The 18395-nt window shown below is 59.5% G+C and overlaps 1 protein-coding gene across 1 annotated transcript; it reads left to right on the top strand.

Moving 5' to 3' along the window:
- Positions 1 to 6647: 6647 nt before the first annotated feature.
- Positions 6648 to 10006, top strand: LBX1 (ladybird homeobox 1). The gene is made up of 2 exons (XM_036438906.2): positions 6648 to 8026; positions 8761 to 10006. Exons 1-2 carry the CDS (start codon positions 7702 to 7704, stop codon positions 9285 to 9287), a joined length of 852 nt encoding a protein of 283 aa, XP_036294799.1. The 5' UTR covers positions 6648 to 7701; the 3' UTR covers positions 9288 to 10006.
- The last annotated feature ends 8389 nt before the right edge of the window (positions 10007 to 18395 follow it).

Here is an 18395-nt window from a genome sequence, read left to right as displayed (position 1 = left end):
TCCGCGGGGCGTCTGGTCGGGCTGCCTGGGACACCCGTGGAGACTGGGGTCCGCTGGGGTCACCCATGGTGGCAGGGAGGCTGCGTGGAGACCGCACGGAGTGCAGGGACTTGGGGAAGATCGGGAGGAATACGCAGCGGTACTTGTGAGATGGGAGCCGTGTGGTTCAAGGTCCGGAACCCAGGGACCTGCGAGAAGTGGAAAAGCCAAAGGGAGCTGGTTCCGCTCCAACGAAATCAGGCTGAGGGCGCAAGGCACTCAGCCTGCCTTCCAGCCCAGCGGCCCGCTCCGTTCTGCGCCCTGGCGGGCGGGGGCCAGGCAGCACCAGCTGCTTGCAGGACCAGAACTGGATCCTCTGGTCCCGGAAAAGGGGGGACAGAGGCGGGGAACCTGGCGTCCAGAGGGAGTGGAGGGTCCTGCGGCTTCCATCCGGCCATGACGAAGCAGCGCCGGGGCATCAGGGCTGTGGGCACAGGCCTGGACCTCCTTCTTCACTTTGCTGGCAGCCACACTGCCCGCGTTCTGGGTACTGGAGTAGTTGGTTCCTGCAAATCAGACCACTGCGCCCCTTAGTCTAGGCTTGGTCCTGGGACCCGCCTTCTATTGAGGGTGTCTGGAGAGCAGGCGGCCCTCGGCCAGGAAGGACCTGGGACCAGGGAGTCCCATAGGATGCAGCCCAGGCAGAAGCCAGGATAGGAGAGAACCGGGGTCTTCTACCCGGACCCTCCTCCTCATGAGTGTTAGTGATCCCCTCCCCTCGGTGCCCCGCACTAATGCAGTGGGGCCCCTGCTGAATTCTCCACATGCTCTTTATTCTGAGAAGCCTGACTCAGGCCTGACTCCTGGGCCGGCCTGGTGGGGCTGGCCTGCTCCTCAGTCTCTTCGCTGTTCTCTGCTTCGGTCCCTCCACCTATTGGCCCAGGAGTGGCAGGGCTGAGGGTGCAGCCACATCCCAACTCCCCCACCCCATTGGCTCCAAACAGCCATCCGGAGCCCACCAGCACCTACCCCAGGCTGCAGCCCCCGATGGGAGTTCACAAGGGATCAAAGATTTCACCCCGACCCCAGCAGCTCCCTGCCCAGATGACAGAGGGAGGAAATATGGGGACTCTCTAGCTCCCTCTCTGGGCTGGCACCTCTGGCCTCCTGCCTGGCTGTCCCCCTGCCTGGAGAGTGGCCCCCACTTAAGTATCTACCCAAATGCTCCCGGTTTTTCAAGGCTTCACTCAAATGCCACCTCCACTGGGACAGAACTGGACTCCTCCCACTTATCTTTACCCTTTCCCGGTCCCCTGAGCTACAGGGTGGGGGGTCTGTTTCCTGCCACTCCTGCCTCCTATCACCCTCCATCTTCTGTCTGTTCTGCATCTCTGCTTCGGGGCCCAAAACATGATAGGGGCTCAATCCTGTTTTTTAAGAGAGAAGAAAGAAAAGAGGGAGAGAGGGAGAAGAAGAGGAAGAGGGAAGGGGAGGAGAGAGGGAGGGAGGGAGGGAGGAAGGGAGAGAGAGAGAGAGAGAGAACGCGAGCAAACTCCATACTATTATACAGCTGGATCCAGAACCCATGACCCTCCCCCCATGGCCAAAAAGCATTAAAAAATGAGGCGTGTGTGTGTGTGTGTGTGTGTGTGTGTGTGTGTGTGTGTGTTGGAGCAGCAGAGGTGCCTCACACATCTGCACTCAGCTGGCAGAACAATGCACCTACCCTTCTCTCACACCCCTGGTCCTCTCTCTAGGGCACAGACTGAGGTCCCTGACTGGCTCTCTTTTGTCTCTTATTATTTATTTAGTTTATTCATTCAATAAATTCATGAGGAGATTTTGGCATATGCCAGGCTAGCATAGGACATATAGAGGAGATTCAGGTCCCTTCCTCCCCAAGTTCACAGCCAGGAGGAGAGAGAGACAGAAGGACAGACAGACAAACAGGCACAACCCTGGCAATCTGACATGACACCGAGGAGGTGTGTGCTAAGGAGCAGAGAGGAACGGAACAGGTCAGGGAAGGCTCCCCCACATGAGCTGAGCACTAGAAACCTTGCAAGAGGTGCCAAGAGGGGAAGTGACAGAGCCCTCTCTGCTCCAGGTGACAGGAGCAAAGACTCGGGACCAAAAGGGAGGGCTGTTCTGGAGGCTGCAAAGTACGGTCACCTGGGCTTTGAGCATCTCCCAGGGACTGTCTCATCCCCTCTCTCCCTGTCTCTACCTCCCAGTGGTCTGTCTAGGCTCCCTCTCCCGACCCCAAACACTTCTAAAGGGCAGTCAATCTCCCTCTGCAGGGCTGAAGTGCCTAGAAGTTGGCCCCTATAAAATAGGCTCTAGCCGAGACCGGTTTGGCTCAGTGGTTAGAGCTTCAGTCTGTGGACTGAAGGGTCCCAGGTTTGATTCTGGTCAAGGGCATGTACATTGGTTGTGGGCACATCCCCAGTGGGGGGCGGGGGGACGCGTGCAGGAGGCAGCTGGTCGGTGTTTCTCTCATAGATGTTTCTGGCTCTCTATATCTCTCCCTTCCTTTCTGTAAAAAATCAATAAAAAATATTTTTAAAAAATAAAAATAAAAATAAAAATAGGCTCTAAAAGAGTTGGGTTCACACGAAAAAGTGGGGAGGGGAAAGAAGAGGAGTGCTCACAAAATAAGTGCCCTGGCCACAGACTCTGCCCCTTTCGCTAGAGGAGGTTCTGAGAGCTGGGCATGGCCTGAGACAGCAAGACAGGTCCAGAAGCAGGCTTGGAGCCGGTCTCAAATTTTGAATCAGTTGGCTCCCTACTTTCCAGGCCTGCGAGGAGACAACTTCCCTCTTCCTACCTCTTCCCCTATTGGCCTTAACCTTTTCATCATCTCCAACCCCTTTTGAGAAGCCACTATGTTATGTAACATTGTCCCCAGAAAATGCACCCACTTGGGCTCACATGCATAATTTAACACACAATTCTGGAGTCTGCAGAGCTCCTGCAGCCCAAAGAGCCCTAGGGTTCCTCTGGTTAAGAACCCCATGGTCCTGGGATTAAGACCTGAGTCAGAAAAAAAAAAATAGTCTTCAAATCTTAATGATTCCAAAATAGGCTGTGTGACTTTGGATGGGTTACTTAACTTCTCTGGGCCTCGTTTTTCTTATATGTAAAATCAGGGTAATAACAGAAGCTACCTCACAGAGTTGTAATATATGAAATGAGTAAAAATCTTAGCCCGAAGCCAGGCTCACGCAGGAAGGGATTATGGTGTTTATTGTCACAGTTATTGTTGTTGTTACTGCAGATGGTGGCCCGGGGCAGAATATAAAAACCAAGTGGGCAGTCCCGGTTCAGCCAGGGTGGCAGGAGGCCATCTATCGAGTCTACTTCGATGGCAGAAGAAACACTCTCTGAATTCCACAAGGGGAGTCAGAGCAGCAGTTGCTCAGGGGACAAAAATGATCCCAATTGGTGGTCAAGTTAACTTATTTCAAGTGGTGTCAGAACCTTCCCTTCAGGGAAGCTCTGGCCTGAGGGCCAGTGCTGGTGCTCACACAGATGATCTGGAAACAGACGGGGCTACCAAAACAACCTGGATTAAAGCCGATGGAGCCTTTGGGAATTGACTTGAATTATTCTCCTGTGCAAAGGAATAAGTCATTTTGTTTGGGTCTACAGGGTCCCCTTATCCTGGCAATTCATGCAATATGCTTTGCTTCCTCTTTGTCTGGGATATTCACTAGAGAAGGGGGAAAGCAGATATTTGGCAACATGAACCCTTCCCTTTCCCCTTCCCCTGGAGACAGAAGAAGGCTGGACCCTGGTGGTATAGGCAGCAAGCACACATTTGGGCATCAGGACACAGCCAGCTTCCAGAGACAGCAAACTGCAAGGGACAAGCTATTCCAGCCACTGGCTCAGCTCACTGGGGGTTGAGGATCCCACAGTGTCTTCCCAACCCAGCATGGGGTCCCAGGCGGAAGGTTAGATTTTGGAGAGCAGCTGGCAGGGTTCCTTCTTGCCACCCCCCACCCATCTGCCCCTGAGTCACTCTTCCTTCCAATTTTCAAAATCTCCAAATATCCTGATTGGGACAGTCAAGGCTCAAGACTTTCCCCTCCACAATATACAATCATTTGTATTTCATTTGCTCCATAACAACTCATTCAACCAATACACAGAGGGTGCCAGGTGATTGGGGTGTACGGAATTCCCAGGTAATGGCCCCTGCCCTCAAGGACCTCCAGGCTTGTCTGGTGGGAGAAGAAGTGAATCTGACCTCAAACCCAAAACATAGCTCCTTGCTCTGCAGGACGGGTGTGGGCTCCCAGGAGTTCAGAAAATTCTAGCTACCCACACATTGGAGTCTGTAGTGGGGGAGACGGGGACTGTGGGATATGGAAAAGGTTGGTGGGGCAGTTGGGCTGTTTTTTTTAAAAATGGCCTAGATGAGGTGATGCAGGCAGGGGACCCTAAGCAACAAATTGGGTGGGCAACACCCCCAGGGGCCCCTTGAACTCCTAGCTGTGCCAAGCTGGAGCACAGGAGTTGAACAAATTAGGCCCACAAGACAAAGCCTCGGGATTGAGCGGCTGTTGCTGGCTAGGAAAGGAAGAGGAGGTTTGGCCATAGTCGGTGAAGGAGGTAATAAAGCAGATGACTGTAGAATGTCCTGTCCACTTTAACATGATGAGGTTGAAGACTAAAGGCCCCAGGAAATAGTGCCCTAGTGGAGAAATTCTATGCCCACCCCCCCCCCTCTGCTCCCCAATTACATTCCTTCTCTTCCTGGCAGCCTCATAGTACTTTAAACTTTGCTAATCCCTGAGGGACCGGGAGATGGTCCTACAGGCCAACATCGGGTGTGGACACAGGAACAGATAGGAAGAAGGGGGGAGTGTGGGAAGAAGCCCCTTCCAGATAGAGACCCAAGAGTCCCCGTTCTCTGCTAGCCTGGGGCATGTGTCTTGCTTCAGGCCTGGGGCTGGGCTTTGGGTTATGGCAGGAAAGAGCTGCGGGCCGGAGGCTGAGACAGGACCCTGAGAACCATTCTCAGTCCCAGAACATCCAAGCTAGCCGTGTCCAGCTCCCTGGCACCCTCTCATCTCTAGACTCTGACCCCGGGGTTGCTGGGCCCTCGTGGCTCCCAGAACAGCGCCGATGCACTAGAGACAGGCCTGCCTTGGGGATCATTCTGGGGCCCTGGGGGAACGGAGAGCCCCATTCTCCCCCTTCCTGCCTCTGAATACCTGCCCCCCCCCAAAAAAAATGCTGGACAAAAATGGGGAAGAGGGTAAGTAGCTCTTCCCAATGCTCCCACGCAGGCCAGCGGCAAACACTGGGGTCCCAAACAAGAATCCTTTATCCCTGCACTGTCCCCTTTCCTCTGGAGACCTGCAAGCCATGTTCCAAACCAGTAACTAAAAGGGAGAGAAAGCAGCCAACCCATTTCTGGTGCACTGAGGTCCCTCATGCTGGAGGCAGGGAGAGAACCTGTCCCCAGCCCCACAGCCCAGCCTGGCTCACTTTCTCTCTCTCTCTGGGGCAGGAATGGGGGCTGAGACGTCCAAGAGGTCCTATTTTCCCCATTCCAACCTCCGGACTGGGCCACAGTCCTTGGCACCAGCCTCTCTGGGCCCTTCTCCGACGAAGCAGGGCTGCCGGGTGGCATCGCCTGCCCAGGAGTTTACAAACAAAGCCAGGGAAAGGGCTGAGGCTGCGGGGAAGGGAACAGTTCTTCCTCTCTTGGTCCCAGCCGCCCCCTGCCTCCCCTTCTCTCTCCTGGCCACAGAAATGGGAAATTAGGGTGGAGGGGTCAGCGTCCTCACACAGACTAGATGAGTGAAGCAAGAGAGAAAAGAGCCAGGAGCACAACCCCCTTGGGTGCCTCAAGAGAATGAAAGACATGACATAGGTAAGGGTTCACGCTCATCTACCCACAGATTCACATTTGTTTACACAAATATACCGATGGGGAACGGCATACAAATATACACGCGTTCAAAAGCACAAACACATCCAAATACCGAAGCGCACAAATGCTTGCCTGATGTACACAGAACGCGGGGCCGCAGGGTTCCCAGGCCATAGTCTGACCCGAACCCCGGCCTCTCTGCGGGTTCCCAAGAGCAGCCCGAGCCGCCAGGCCCTCTCCGGCCCCCGCCCCGCATCCGGAGCAGCTGGAGTCGCCAGCCGGGCGGTACACTGGAGCCCGAGCCCGGGGCTGGGCGGGGCGGGGCCAGCAGCGGGCCGCGGGCCCGGCCAGCAGAGCGCAGCAGGGAGGCCCCGGCCGGCCCGTTAGCCCGGGCCCCCGCCCGACCGCCGGTCTGGTCGGACGCCGGTCACCAGGCGGCCTCTAGAGCATCGGCCCAAGGAAAGTGTGCACGATTGTCTGAGGAGGTAAGACTGTCCCTTTGGGACCAGGCCCGAGGAGAGGTGCCTCGAGCCACCACCAACTCTCACCCCGCCTCCGGGCTGGGGAAGGCTGAGTCCTCTACTAGTCCCCTCCCCCAACGCCTGGGGTTCCCACACCCCCGTGTCCCAGGTCGCCTCGCACAGAGCGGTTCAGACCTCCTGATTCCCCAGGTGCCTGGCCCCAAGGCCACGGCGAGGGGCGGGAGAGGCTAGGGACAGGGGCGCTGGGTCCTTGGCCACAGCTCTCTCTCCAAAGTGCGCGCCGGGCGCTGGCGGGTCCCACCCCAGCTCCTTGTCTTACCTGGACCTCGTGGCGGCTGCTACCTCCCAGGCTGGACTCCCCAGCCCTTCTCGGGCGTCCAATCCCGTCCAATCCCGGGTCGGAGAGCCGGAGACCTCGGGGCCAGCGCTGCCCTCGCAGCCGGGCCGGCGGGAGGCGGGTGCGCCGCCGGGAGCGAGGCTCGCCGTTTGGGGTGGGGGCGGCGGCGTTTCGGTCGTCTGAGGTTCGGGTGCCATAAAGGCTCCCTCCGCTAATGTAATTTACCAACAGCTCGGCGGGCCGAGCGCGGCGCGGCGCCCGGACTGACAGGCGCATTAGGCAGGCTAATTCCAGCCGGCTCCTCCTACCCCCGGCCCGCTAATTAATGAGCTTCCCAACTTAGAGCCGCCTGCATTGGACAGGCAGAGAGTGAAAGAGAGGGCGAGGGCGAGGCAGAGAAGGAGAGGAGAGACGGGGGGAGAGGAGAGGAGAGAGGGCGGGAGAGAGAGAGAGAGGGAGAGAGAGAACAGGGGGAGAGAGGACAGAGAGAAAGAAAAGAGGAGAAAGGCAGGGAGAAAGGAGGAAGAGACAGAAGTGCCTGCTGCCGATAATTGATGACTCCTCGATCAAGGCTAACTTGTTAGCAATAGTCAATTGCCCATCTCTCCGCCTCCCCTCGCAGTACGGGATCTGTGCACTCGCCTCGGCTCTCCCAACTGCCGCCGCCTCCAGGAGCCAGGAGCCGCGGCGGAGCCACCTGACACCCTTAAATAGCACCGGGGCCGGCGAAACTGGAGCCCCGCGCGGCGCGCCCCGGCTCGGGCCCCGGATTGCTGGAAGCCCCGGCGGCGGCGTCAGCACCCTCCTCCCGGGGCTCCGGGCAGCTCTGCCCGCCTCTGCCGCTGCGTTAACCGGCCCCACACCCGGCCGGCGCTTGGCCCGCGCCCTGCCTGGCGCGGCCTCCTGCCCACCCGCCGCCGCCGCTTGCTTTCCCGCGCCGCCCGGCGCCCGAGCTGCCCGCGGGCTGGGTCCCCGCAGCCCGAGCCGCCCCGGCCGGGCCCCCCAACGAGGCCGAGATGACTTCCAAGGAGGAAGGCAAGGCGGCGCCGGGGGAGGAGCGGCGGCGCAGCCCGCTGGACCACCTGCCGCCGCCCGCCAACTCCAACAAGCCGCTGACGCCGTTCAGCATCGAGGACATCCTCAGCAAGCCGTCCGTGCGGAGAAGTTACTCGCTGTGCGGGGCGGCGCACCTGCTGGCGGCCGCCGACAAGCACTCGCCCGGCGGCTTGCCCCTAGCGGGCCGCGCGTTGCTCTCGCAGACCTCGCCGCTGTGCGCCCTGGAGGAGCTCGCCAGCAAGACCTTTAAGGGGCTGGAGGTCAGCGTCCTGCAGGCAGCCGAAGGTAGGTGCTGCCACCGGGTTCCCCTGCGCCCCAGCGTCCAGAGCCCCCCGTGTCCCATGCCCAGCGCGCTCCGCGCCCTGTGCCTCTGCCAGCCTCCTCCTGCGCAGGCCGGCCGTCAGGGCCCTCCAGCCCAAACCGCTGCCGCCAGGAGTGGAGATGCGAGGGACAGGACCCAAACCCCATTTCCTAGGGACTGCTGGGTAGGCCAGAGTGACCGGGAAGGGATGGCGGGAACACAAGATATTTCCGCGGCCGGCCTGCCCTGCCTGGCTCCCTCCTGTTCCCAGTGGCCTGGGCACTCTGAGCCCTGCTCCCAGGATGAGGAATGGAATGGAGAGCCTTTTGCTGGGAACTTTTGAGTGAGGGTAGAGTTGGGGTAATTGGGAGGAGAGGTGGAGTACCAACATTCACAACGAAGCCAGGACTTGCCCATCTGGCTCCCTCCTGCTCTAGCAACCTTGGGTCTTTCAAACCAACTCTTTGGGGGGCCACGGGAAGGGAGGGGAAGGGAACAAAACATTTTTTTTTCCTTAGGGACTTCTGGTAGAAGAGAGGCTGGGGAAGGGGGGTTGCAATGGCCGAGGCTTTGTAATTGCCCGGGAAGCCTAATCCAAACCGAGCCAGGAACAGTGTTGACAAACCACAGACCCCATGAGGCCGGGTGGGGTGAGCGAGCGGGAGTGGGTGGGTGTCCTTCTCCCGTGGCGCAAACCTACCCTGTGGTTTCCTCGCAGGCCGGGACGGAATGACCATCTTCGGGCAGCGGCAGACGCCCAAGAAGCGGCGAAAGTCGCGCACGGCCTTCACCAACCACCAGATCTACGAGCTGGAGAAGCGCTTCCTCTACCAGAAGTACCTGTCCCCCGCCGACCGCGACCAGATCGCGCAGCAGCTGGGCCTCACCAACGCCCAGGTCATCACCTGGTTCCAGAACCGGCGCGCCAAGCTCAAGCGGGACCTGGAGGAGATGAAGGCCGACGTGGAGTCCGCCAAGAAACTGGGCCCCAGCGGGCAGATGGACATCGTGGCGCTGGCCGAGCTGGAGCAGAACTCGGAGGCGGCGGGCGGCGGCGGCGGCGGCGGCGGCTGCGGCCGGGCCAAATCCAGGCCTGGCTCCCCCGCACTCCCTCCGGGCGTCCCGCAGGCCCCGGGCGCTGGGGCCCTGCAACTCTCGCCCGCTTCCCCGCTCACGGACCAGCCTGCCAGCAGCCAGGACTGCTCGGAGGACGAGGAAGACGAAGAGATCGACGTGGACGATTGAGCGGACTCAGACTCTTCCGCCGCCCAGGGCCCTGGAAGCCCGTAGGCCTGCAGCCTCCCGGTCGTCAGACGGACGGGACCGCGGAGGGGAGCTGGGACCTCCTCTGCAACTCCCGCCTCCTCCCTTGGCCCTGGCCCGGTCTCGGCTCCCCGAAGCCGCCTCTTCCCTCTCGAAGCAATAAACCTGGCTGGCCGGCCCGGCCGGCCGCAGCGCAGGGCCTCCGCTGCCCCGAGCCCGCGCGGAGCAATTCCGTATAGCTTCTGTATAAATATTTAAACCTCGATAGCGGGTTCTCCCACCGCAGGCTGAATTTTTTTTTTTAATCTCGGAGATTTTCATGTTTTCAAAGCTCCCAGGCTTCGGGGTTTGCTGAGAGCGAGCGAGGCGGCACGGAGGGTGATGGGTATGGAACCTCGCGATCTGGAGGAGGGGGCCGCCAGGACAGTTTTGATTTTCTCTGCATGTGGCGAATGCACCGGCCCTCTTCCTCCTCGCCTCCCCAGGCCTGTTGCAGTTGACTTCTTTTATTTCCTCCTGCATTCCCCCCCCCCTCCGAGTTGAAGGGGCTGAGGTGGGCAGCCGGGTCCTGACTTGCAAGTTTCAAATTGATCTTTTCTCCCCACCTTGAGGGAAGTCAAAATTTTCTATGCCATTTCTGCCTCTCGATGCCCACTAATGCTATTTTTAAGATTCCTTCTCTCTCTCTCTCTCTCTCTCTCTCTCTCTCTCTCTCTCTCTCTCTCTCTCCCTCTTTCTCTCTCTCTGTTTCTTCGGACTGACTGCTGGGATCCGGGTCTTGGGACAAAGTGGGAAATCCAACCAACCAAGCAACCAACGAAAAAAAAAAGGAACCCAAAGCCCTAGAATTATTTTTTACTCTTTTTAGAATTTTTTTGCATGTGACAGAGTCTGAGAGGAGGTCCACCGAAGCCCTCCCCCACCTCCTCCGCAGCTCTGGGTCTGTCTTGCAGCCTCCAACGCCCTGTTCCTAGCTGACTCGGCCAGAGGAGGGTGGCCAGATGAGGGTGGGCCCTGCGTGCCCCTTCCCTGCTCCTGCCCTGCCTTTTCGTCCCGTCCCCGGACTGTACCCAAGGCCTCTTTCTCCGATAAATAAAGTCTTTGCCATTTTATTAGAAGCGGTGGTGGCCGTGTCTAAATGAGCGGGCCCGGTAGGGAAGTCGCGGCAGGCTCCGTGCGTTGCTCACCGCTGGCGGCACCGGCCTCGGAGGCTGGAGGAGTTGGGGCGGCGTGAGAGATCGAGGTGCGGGAGAAGTGGTGGGAGGAGGTGTTTCTGGCCCGCAAACACCGGCAGGGAAGGGCTGGGGAGGGGGGAGTGAGACGAGCCCGCTTCGTCAGGTCGGGGTAAAAGCCGGATGTACAATGCAGGGCGCAAACGCTCGTGTTAAGTTGGGGAGCGCCAAGGACAAGAAATTAATTTGCATGTGGCAAAGGGTGGAGAGGGATTTGCCCTGAGGTCTGTGCAACCCGCCCGGTACCCAAGGGTATTCTCCTGCGCTCCCGGGGCTGGGCTGAGCCTCGGTGCCCGGTGCCCGGTGCCGGTGCCGGCAGCTCTAGCCTAGCAGACAGGAGGGAGATGGACCCTGAGAGACAGAGGCCTCGCCCTCTTGGGAGGGAGAAAAATGCGGCTGAAGGCACCGAGGGCAGCCTGGATAGCGCACCCAGGCACTGGGCTACGTGAGCCCAAAGCGGCTGGGAGTTGCGGTACATTTCTGGCGACTTTCACGAATTGCGGGGCCGAAATGGGCTGAGGGCAGAGACATCAATCTCCCCAGGACCCGCGCCCCAGGGGGGCTGGGGTATAAGCAGCTTTCACTTTTCCGGAGTGAGCGCGTTTCTCTGGGGCTTTTGTTGTCCCTGGGCTGGCGAGTGGCCGCTGTCACCCGAGGAGGGTCCCGCCTCCAGGCCGCTCAGCTCCCTTTCTCCGCCAAATTGATGTGAGAAACGTGCATCTGGTCGCGGGCAGGCAGTGGGGCCCCGGGGCCTGAGTCAGGGACGTGAGTGTCCGGGATGAAACTGGGAAACAGAAACAGAAAAGGGGGCACAGGAAGACACTCCAACGGCAAAGGAGAAATTGGAAAGCCGCAGACAGAGAGAGAGAAAGGAAGACAGAGAGAGAGAGAGAGAGAGAGAGAGAGAGAGAGAGAGAGAGAGAGAGAGAGAGAGAAAGAGAAAGAGAGAGAGAGAATATAAGAGAAAGAGAGAGACTATAAGAAAGAGGGGCGAGCGAGAAGCTGGAGGAGAGAAGGAAAGAAGGAGAGAGGCGGCGGCTGGCCGGCGGTCCTCCGGGGCGGCATAAATCGCCCTCTCTCAGGATGGATGGGTCTGTAATTCGTAGCGCGGACCATGAAGGCCGGGACGAATGGACCCGGGCGGCCGCTGACAGGCGACAATAGCCGGGCCCAGCCCCCCGCGGCTCTGGGTGCGGGCGCGGCCGGGGCCCTCCGCAGCCCAGAGCGCGCTGGCGCTGGCGACCATATGGTTTTTGAATTTTCTTCACAATTTGTAGACAATTTGATGGATTAGGTCCCCGCGCGCGTCTCCCCGGCACAAAGGCGGCGCAGGGACCGCGGCGCTGCGGTCACCCGGGCATCTGCGCCCGCCGAGCGCCCCCCCCCCCCGCACCCGGCCCCCGCCTCGCGCCCCAGCCCCAGGCCGCCCGCCCAACACGCCCATGAATCCCAATGAAGCGGCCCCGGCACCCCGGCCACTTCCCGCTCCCAGGTCCCGGGCCGGGCCCTGCTGCGTCCCTTCGGGCTGGGGGCACCGCCCGGGCCGGGCCCACCCGAGCGGCGGCGCCTGCGGGGCGCGCGGCTAAGCAGGCGCAACGGGGCTGAGGGGAAACGGGGCCATTTATCCGCCCGTCTAGTTAAAGCGGGTTATTTGTTTGCTTCTCCGGCCTCCCCCCTCCCTTCCCCTCCCCGTCCCCTCCTCCCCCTCCCTCCCCTTCTGCCTTTTATTCTTTTGTCTCTAAATGGATTTAATGAGCCTGAAAAACATGACAATTGAATATAACCAAGAAATAAAAAATAACGAGAGGGAGGAAGAAAGAGAGAAGGAAGGAGGAAGAGGAAGGATCAATCAAATAAAGGGAAAGAAGCATTCGATTCTTCACATTCAGCAAATGTTTATTGTGTATCTTTTGGGCGCCTGGCTGTGGCCACACTGGGTGCTAGGGGCATGGACATAAACCCGATCCAGTTCCTGCCCTCAAGAAGCTCCTAGTTTAGCAGAGGATAAGACCCGATCCCCCCCTCCCCCCCTCCCCAATCCCCCCCGCGATGAGGGGAGACCTGGGCTGAGGGGCAGGGAAAGGCCTTTGCAGAACTTGGGGACAGGGCTCCTGGCTCTGGGGTGAGGGGGCTTCCTGCCGTGAAAGACAGGCAGGAAGGCGTTGTTTCTCTGGGCCTGAAAGAGGGTCCGGAAAGAAGGACCGGGATGCCGTCAGAAGGGAGGGGAGCGAGGCGCGCACAGGCTCTGGGCTGAGCCCCGGCCCGGAGGCCCCGGGACCGCGCCACCTCCGCCCGCTCAGCTCCGCACAATCTGGGGAGCAGATTCGACCCGTCCCGCAGTCCCTTCAGCCCTGCTAATCCCGTGCCACCGGCAGGCCGCCGGGCAGGACTCCGGAAACCCGCCCAGAGCCCATGTGGCCCTTGTGGCCCGACCCTGACCCGCTCGAGGCTGGTTTTCCGTCCCCACTAGCCCCGCACGCAGGCCGGCCCGAGGGCTTCACTGCGGGCGGGAGCGCGGGGCCGGGACGGAGGGCGGAGCTGGGTGCCCGCCCGCCCTCTCCCCAGCACCCCGCCGGAGGGGAGCTACTCCCCGTCCGCAGGCCCGGAGGACGATCGGTAGCTTTGGCCGAGCCCTGGGCGGTGTGAAAGGGCCTCGATCGCCAGCGCGGGGCCTGGACTTCCGAGCGGAGGGCGCCGGGCCTGGCCGGGGTGCGGCCGCGCGTCGTGTGAGCCCGGAGGGAGCGGGGCGTGTGCGTTTCGTGTGTTATTCTCCAGGCGTGTGTGCACACGTGTGCGTGTGGCAGGGGTCGTGTGAGGGCTGAGGGCCCTGCGCCCCTTCTCAGGTGAGGTTCCTTAAGGTTAGGGCCCTCCGATCCGGGCCGCTCGCCCTGGGCCCGGGTCCCTCGCCGCCTGGGGCCGTGGAGGCGAAGGAGCCCGGGCCCCTGGTTTCTCTGCAGCCCGGGCTTTCGGTTCCCCGCCGCCCGGGGGAAGCAGCGCAGTTGTGTCTCTTCCTTCCCCGCTGGGTCCGGGGCCTCGGCCCGGCTCACCTAGTCCCCGAACAAGGGCGGTTTGTGCTCTCCGGGCCCCGGACCCCGCAGCGCCGGCCGGCCCGGCCCCACCGCGCGCTCCGGCCGCCTCGCCGGCTCCGCTCCGCCTTCCCTGACCCGGGGGCCGGCGGGCGGCGCCGGGTGAGGCCGGGAGGCGCAGTTCCTTATTTTACGAGGTGTCGGGCTGGTGTCAGACGCAGCTCCGATAAGTAATACTCCAGTCTGAGGGACCAGAACGTGGTAATTAATCCCAAAGACTTAAGTGTATTTTAGTTCAGGAGAAAAAAATCACTAATTCAATCGTCCGGAAAATTGAAGTTTGATGCATGAGTCCCCCCCTGAAAGGGACGGGCTGGGGCCAGCGCGCCTCCCCTCCGCCCCTGCCGGTTGCCGAGGGGACCCCCCTCCTCCCCACCCTCCCGAGCCTTCAGGTGGAGGGAAGCCCACTCGCACCGGGGCCGCTCAGACAGGCGGCGCCTTGCTCCTTACCCCCGCAGCCAACCTCTCTTCCTTGGGGCTCAGAGAGCAGTTTGGTTTGTGCTGATCATACAGATGTTCCCCCAAAACACACCCCTGTGAAGGGGCATAAGGGAGGTTAGGGGGAGTGACTAGGGAAGAGGGTCAAGGGCTGCAAAAGGCACGTAGGAGAAGGGACCGTGGGCCTGAAGGAATTGGGATCCTGAGGGCAGCAGGTCGGAGGCTGCTGTGGTACAGGCAGAAGTGCATGTGCTGGAGTTGAGGTGGTGCGAGTGGGGTTAGAAGTGTGTCTGTGCCTCCCCGTGGTTGGTGGTGGTTAGTCTGCAGAAGAGAGGGTAGGTGGATTGTGGAGGGAACGAGTGCATCTCTAGATAATGCAGGTACATGAATGGTGGTCTCAGGCAGAGGTTGGCAGGCCTGTCCCCAAGCTGATTCACAGGCCGCGCCTTCCAAAGGAGAGGCTTCTGGGACTGGAGAAAGGCAGGTACATGACGCATGTGGGGGGGGGGGGGAGAGCAATACTCTGGAGGGAGGAGAATGCCCACCCATGGTTCCTTGGGGCCCCACCCTTTCATTCCAAGATCCAAGGCTGCCAGAAGCTAGTCCGCTTGCCTCCTCCTAACCAATACCAGTCCCTGGAGAGTCCTGGGACTAAGATTGTGTGTGTGTGTGTGTGTGTGTTGTCAGCTTTGACAGGGTGTGTCGTGGAGTGTGTCAGAGAGTTGTGCAACTGAGAGACTGGGCTTGTGTGGCTGATTGATGGAAACTGAGCATGTATGGCTGGGGGTGACTGGGTGTGTGCTGCTGTGTGTGTGTAACCAATTGTTGTGAACTAGTGTGTGCAACTAGGTGTGACTAAGTCTGTGCAGTGGAGAGGAAAGGAGTAAAGCTGTCACCGGGGTGGGTGTGACCACCGGGTGAGTGATGCCCCCAGGGTGTGCGATGTGTGCTGGGAGCTGGTGTGAGCAAATAACCAGGAGGAGAGTGAACACTGATGTGGAACTGGAGCTACAGACAGCCAGACTCCCAGCTCCCAACAGCTTGACCAAGCTGGCTCCCCACATGTACACTCACAGTGAGTGGGGTGGGAATGAGGGCGGGGCACGTGGCCTGAAGGGAGGGGGCTCAGGAGAGGAGTGGCAGGAAGTGGGGTGGAGGACCCCAGCCTGGGCATGCATCTACTCTGCAAACAGCTGAGGCCCGGGAACAAACACTATGTCAGCATAGACGCTGCTTCTTTGAGATCAGGCTGGGTGGGGGATTACCCTCCGCTGTGCTGGTGGGTAATGCCAGGCTGCCCTGCTTGCCCCTCCTCCTCAAGTGGGTTCCCAGGCCAAACCTTTGTCTCTAGAATAGCCTGCATGCTCACTGGTGCCGCCTGAGTCCGGGGTCTCCCTCAGAGTTCCAGCTTCTCCTAGCTCACTCAAGAGGAGTTCCTTTTTCCTGGAGGGGGTGGAGCTCGGTCCTGCCCTCATGGGGGAGAGGACAAATGGCAGGGCTGAGAGGGAGCCTGCCCACTGTGGAACCTGGTTTTTGCATGGGCATGGGAGTGCACACAGGGATTGCAGTGCACAGGCCTGTGCGTGTGGGCCTGTGCAGGCTTTCCCGGGAGAGCCGGATGGGGCTAGTTGTTGGGAGTGAGGGGGTGGATGTGATGGGGAAGGAAAATCAGCTACCTGTGAGTGTCCTGGGACCCGAGTGGGTTTAATTATCAGCATGTGCATAGAGAGGTTTGCGAGTAGCTGTCACCACATCTGGTTGTGGTGTGACATCTGAATTCACGGGCTGAGGCACTCCCAGCTGAGTATCTGCACCCCCGCCCCTGCCAGAGTCAGGAGCAGAGAGAGGGTCCAGGGCTCTGTGGAGAGGGATCCAGAGCTGGGAGTGCCCTCAGCCGAGAAATGGAGGCCTTCTTTTCCCTTCCGTACTGGCCCCCCTCCCCAGTAACAGAGGCTGGGCTGGGAAGATGTGACCCTTCTCATCTCTGAGGCTGCTCAAGGTGAAGTGCCTTGGTCTCCATAGGGACTGCCCCCTCTCCCCTGATGTCTGTGACGGGGCCTATTGACCCAGCTGCCTGAGTGTCCTGGTGGGACCCCCCCCACACACACACACATCAATGAAGGGTAGGCTCAGGCCCACCACCAACCCAAGGCACACACAACACAGGCACACAATGTAACACAGACGCCCCAGAAATGGCAAACACACACAAAGCAGACCTAGAATGTAGAAACCCCAAACACCCCCATAGTGACACAGACATACGGGATGCCCGGGAACACAGTGCATTACACAGGATACAGCACACCCACCAAAATATAGGCAGCCAGCAGCGAACACAACAGTTGAACAGATAAGCCTCTGCTGTTTGGCAGACAGATCACCCTCATCATCGCACACACAATGCACACTCAATGCAGACACGGTGACAGCGCACAGCCCGGAGTCACCACAAGCACCAACGCCTATGCCTCCGGGCATTCTGTGCAGCCAGAGGGCGGGCAGCGCTGCCCGGTTTGGGTGGCTTTGGGGGAGCCGCTGCCGCTGCCCATGTTCTGGTGTGCCCAGAGGAGCCCCACAGCGGCAGAGGGCAGGGGCTGGCACACAGGGTGGGGAGGCGGGGAGGCCCAGGCTGTCTGGGGGAGCTCCCAGCCCTCAGCCCAGGAAAAGAAAGCCAAGTCCCCCAACCACCCCCGAAATTCAATCAAAGCCACCGCTGCCCACCGCCCCGCACAATGGCTCTGGCTGGAGTCGTTATCATTTTTGTTAACTTTTTATCGACTGTTTGCTAGATGGCGTGTCAGTAAAGTGTATGATTTGAGATGAAAAATTAGGCAGATTAACCTGAGGGGAGAGCCTGATTGATTACTAAATAGGATCAATTTGAAAGTTTTAGTCCTGGCGTTTCTGCAGAGCCTCTTAATACTTCAAACTTCAATTTTACGGGCGATTGAACTAAGCATGTTTCTGACAAAATTGATATATGTATTAATTTGCTTTAACTGGTGATTAATTACTCTCCACTGAAAGAATTATATGGAGCTGTTTGCCTGCGATTTGCATATTAATCAAATTCTAGTTGATAATTCCACCAGTGGGGGGGTCGGGGGCGGGGCATGGGGCAGGAGGGTGTGAAGGGGTTTTTGCGCCTGTGCTGTGCCCGTGTGTGGTGTGTGCGGTGGCGTACGTGGGGGCTCCCCACCCCCCCTTCGCTCGCTCGCTCCCTGCTTAGCTGCCAGTTTAGTGCATTAAAACCAAAGATGCAGAACGAGTTTGCCCGGCTATTTGGCGGGAGCAGAAATTGCCTGTCCGGTTTTATGATCTGCTCAGCCTGAGCAGCCGGGTCCTTAATGTCCCCTGTCAAAGTGTCCACGATTTAAAGGGAAAACGGCCCCCCGCTTTAGCACCGCTCCTGCCTGACAAGGGAGGAAGCGGGGACGAGCACCCCCTTAAGTAACCCCTTCCGGAGGGACCACGGCTTCAGGATGGTACCCCAGCTCTGGCGACCCTTGGAAGCCGAGCCATGTCCTTGGGGAGGTCCCAGCTCCTACAGTTCTCCAGCCACGGAGTGCCCCCTCCCAACACCCACACACACAGGGGCACATGCCCACACCCAGAGGCGCGTCATACTCTGTCACTGGAGCTGAGGGGCAGCAAGCCATCCTCTTAGACACGCGCAGACACAGCTACCCGGTCACACTCCTGGTCACTAGACACCCGCTCTGCTCTTGGGCCTGTCTGTAGACACACTCAGCTACCCACACTCACACCCCGGCATACAGAACTGCACACAGGCTGGGCGGGAGCTGACATAGACATCCCAGTCACATCCACAGGGCCTTTCAGGCCCAAGTGGTCACACACACTCAGACACACGCACATTTTCAGACCCACACACAGACCTCATCTACACACACACACACACACACACAGGCATAAAGCTCTCTCGTGTGTGGGGATTATTTATCGGCTGGATACGCCCCAAATGCCTGCTCCCACGCTTCCAGCACACGGAGTCCCCACGACCCCCTCCAGGCCTTATGCCCACCCAACGCCAAGCTATAGAGGGCGGTGCCACGGAACCAACTTTGCCCGTCTCCGGATTCAAAGGGTAGGAGTGTAATTAAAACCAGATAATTAATGGGACAATATTCCTCCAGCTACATCTTTAATGAACAAACCCCTTCAGGGCAGCCTCTTCTTCCATGCTCATTAAGGAGAAGCAAGTTGGGCAGCTCCAGGACTTCCCAGCGCGTTAATAACGGACCCAGAGTGGGTTTGAGCCACAGTCGCGCTCCCTGCCCTCCCACCTCGGCTTTGAAGCTTTGCCCGCT

Source organism: Pipistrellus kuhlii, unplaced genomic scaffold (assembly GCF_014108245.1).
Source record: "Pipistrellus kuhlii isolate mPipKuh1 unplaced genomic scaffold, mPipKuh1.p scaffold_m20_p_15, whole genome shotgun sequence".
Classification (NCBI taxonomy): Eukaryota; Metazoa; Chordata; class Mammalia; order Chiroptera; family Vespertilionidae; genus Pipistrellus; species Pipistrellus kuhlii.
The sequence above is the reverse complement of the archived record's forward strand: the minus strand, read 5'-3'. Positions and strand labels throughout refer to the sequence as shown.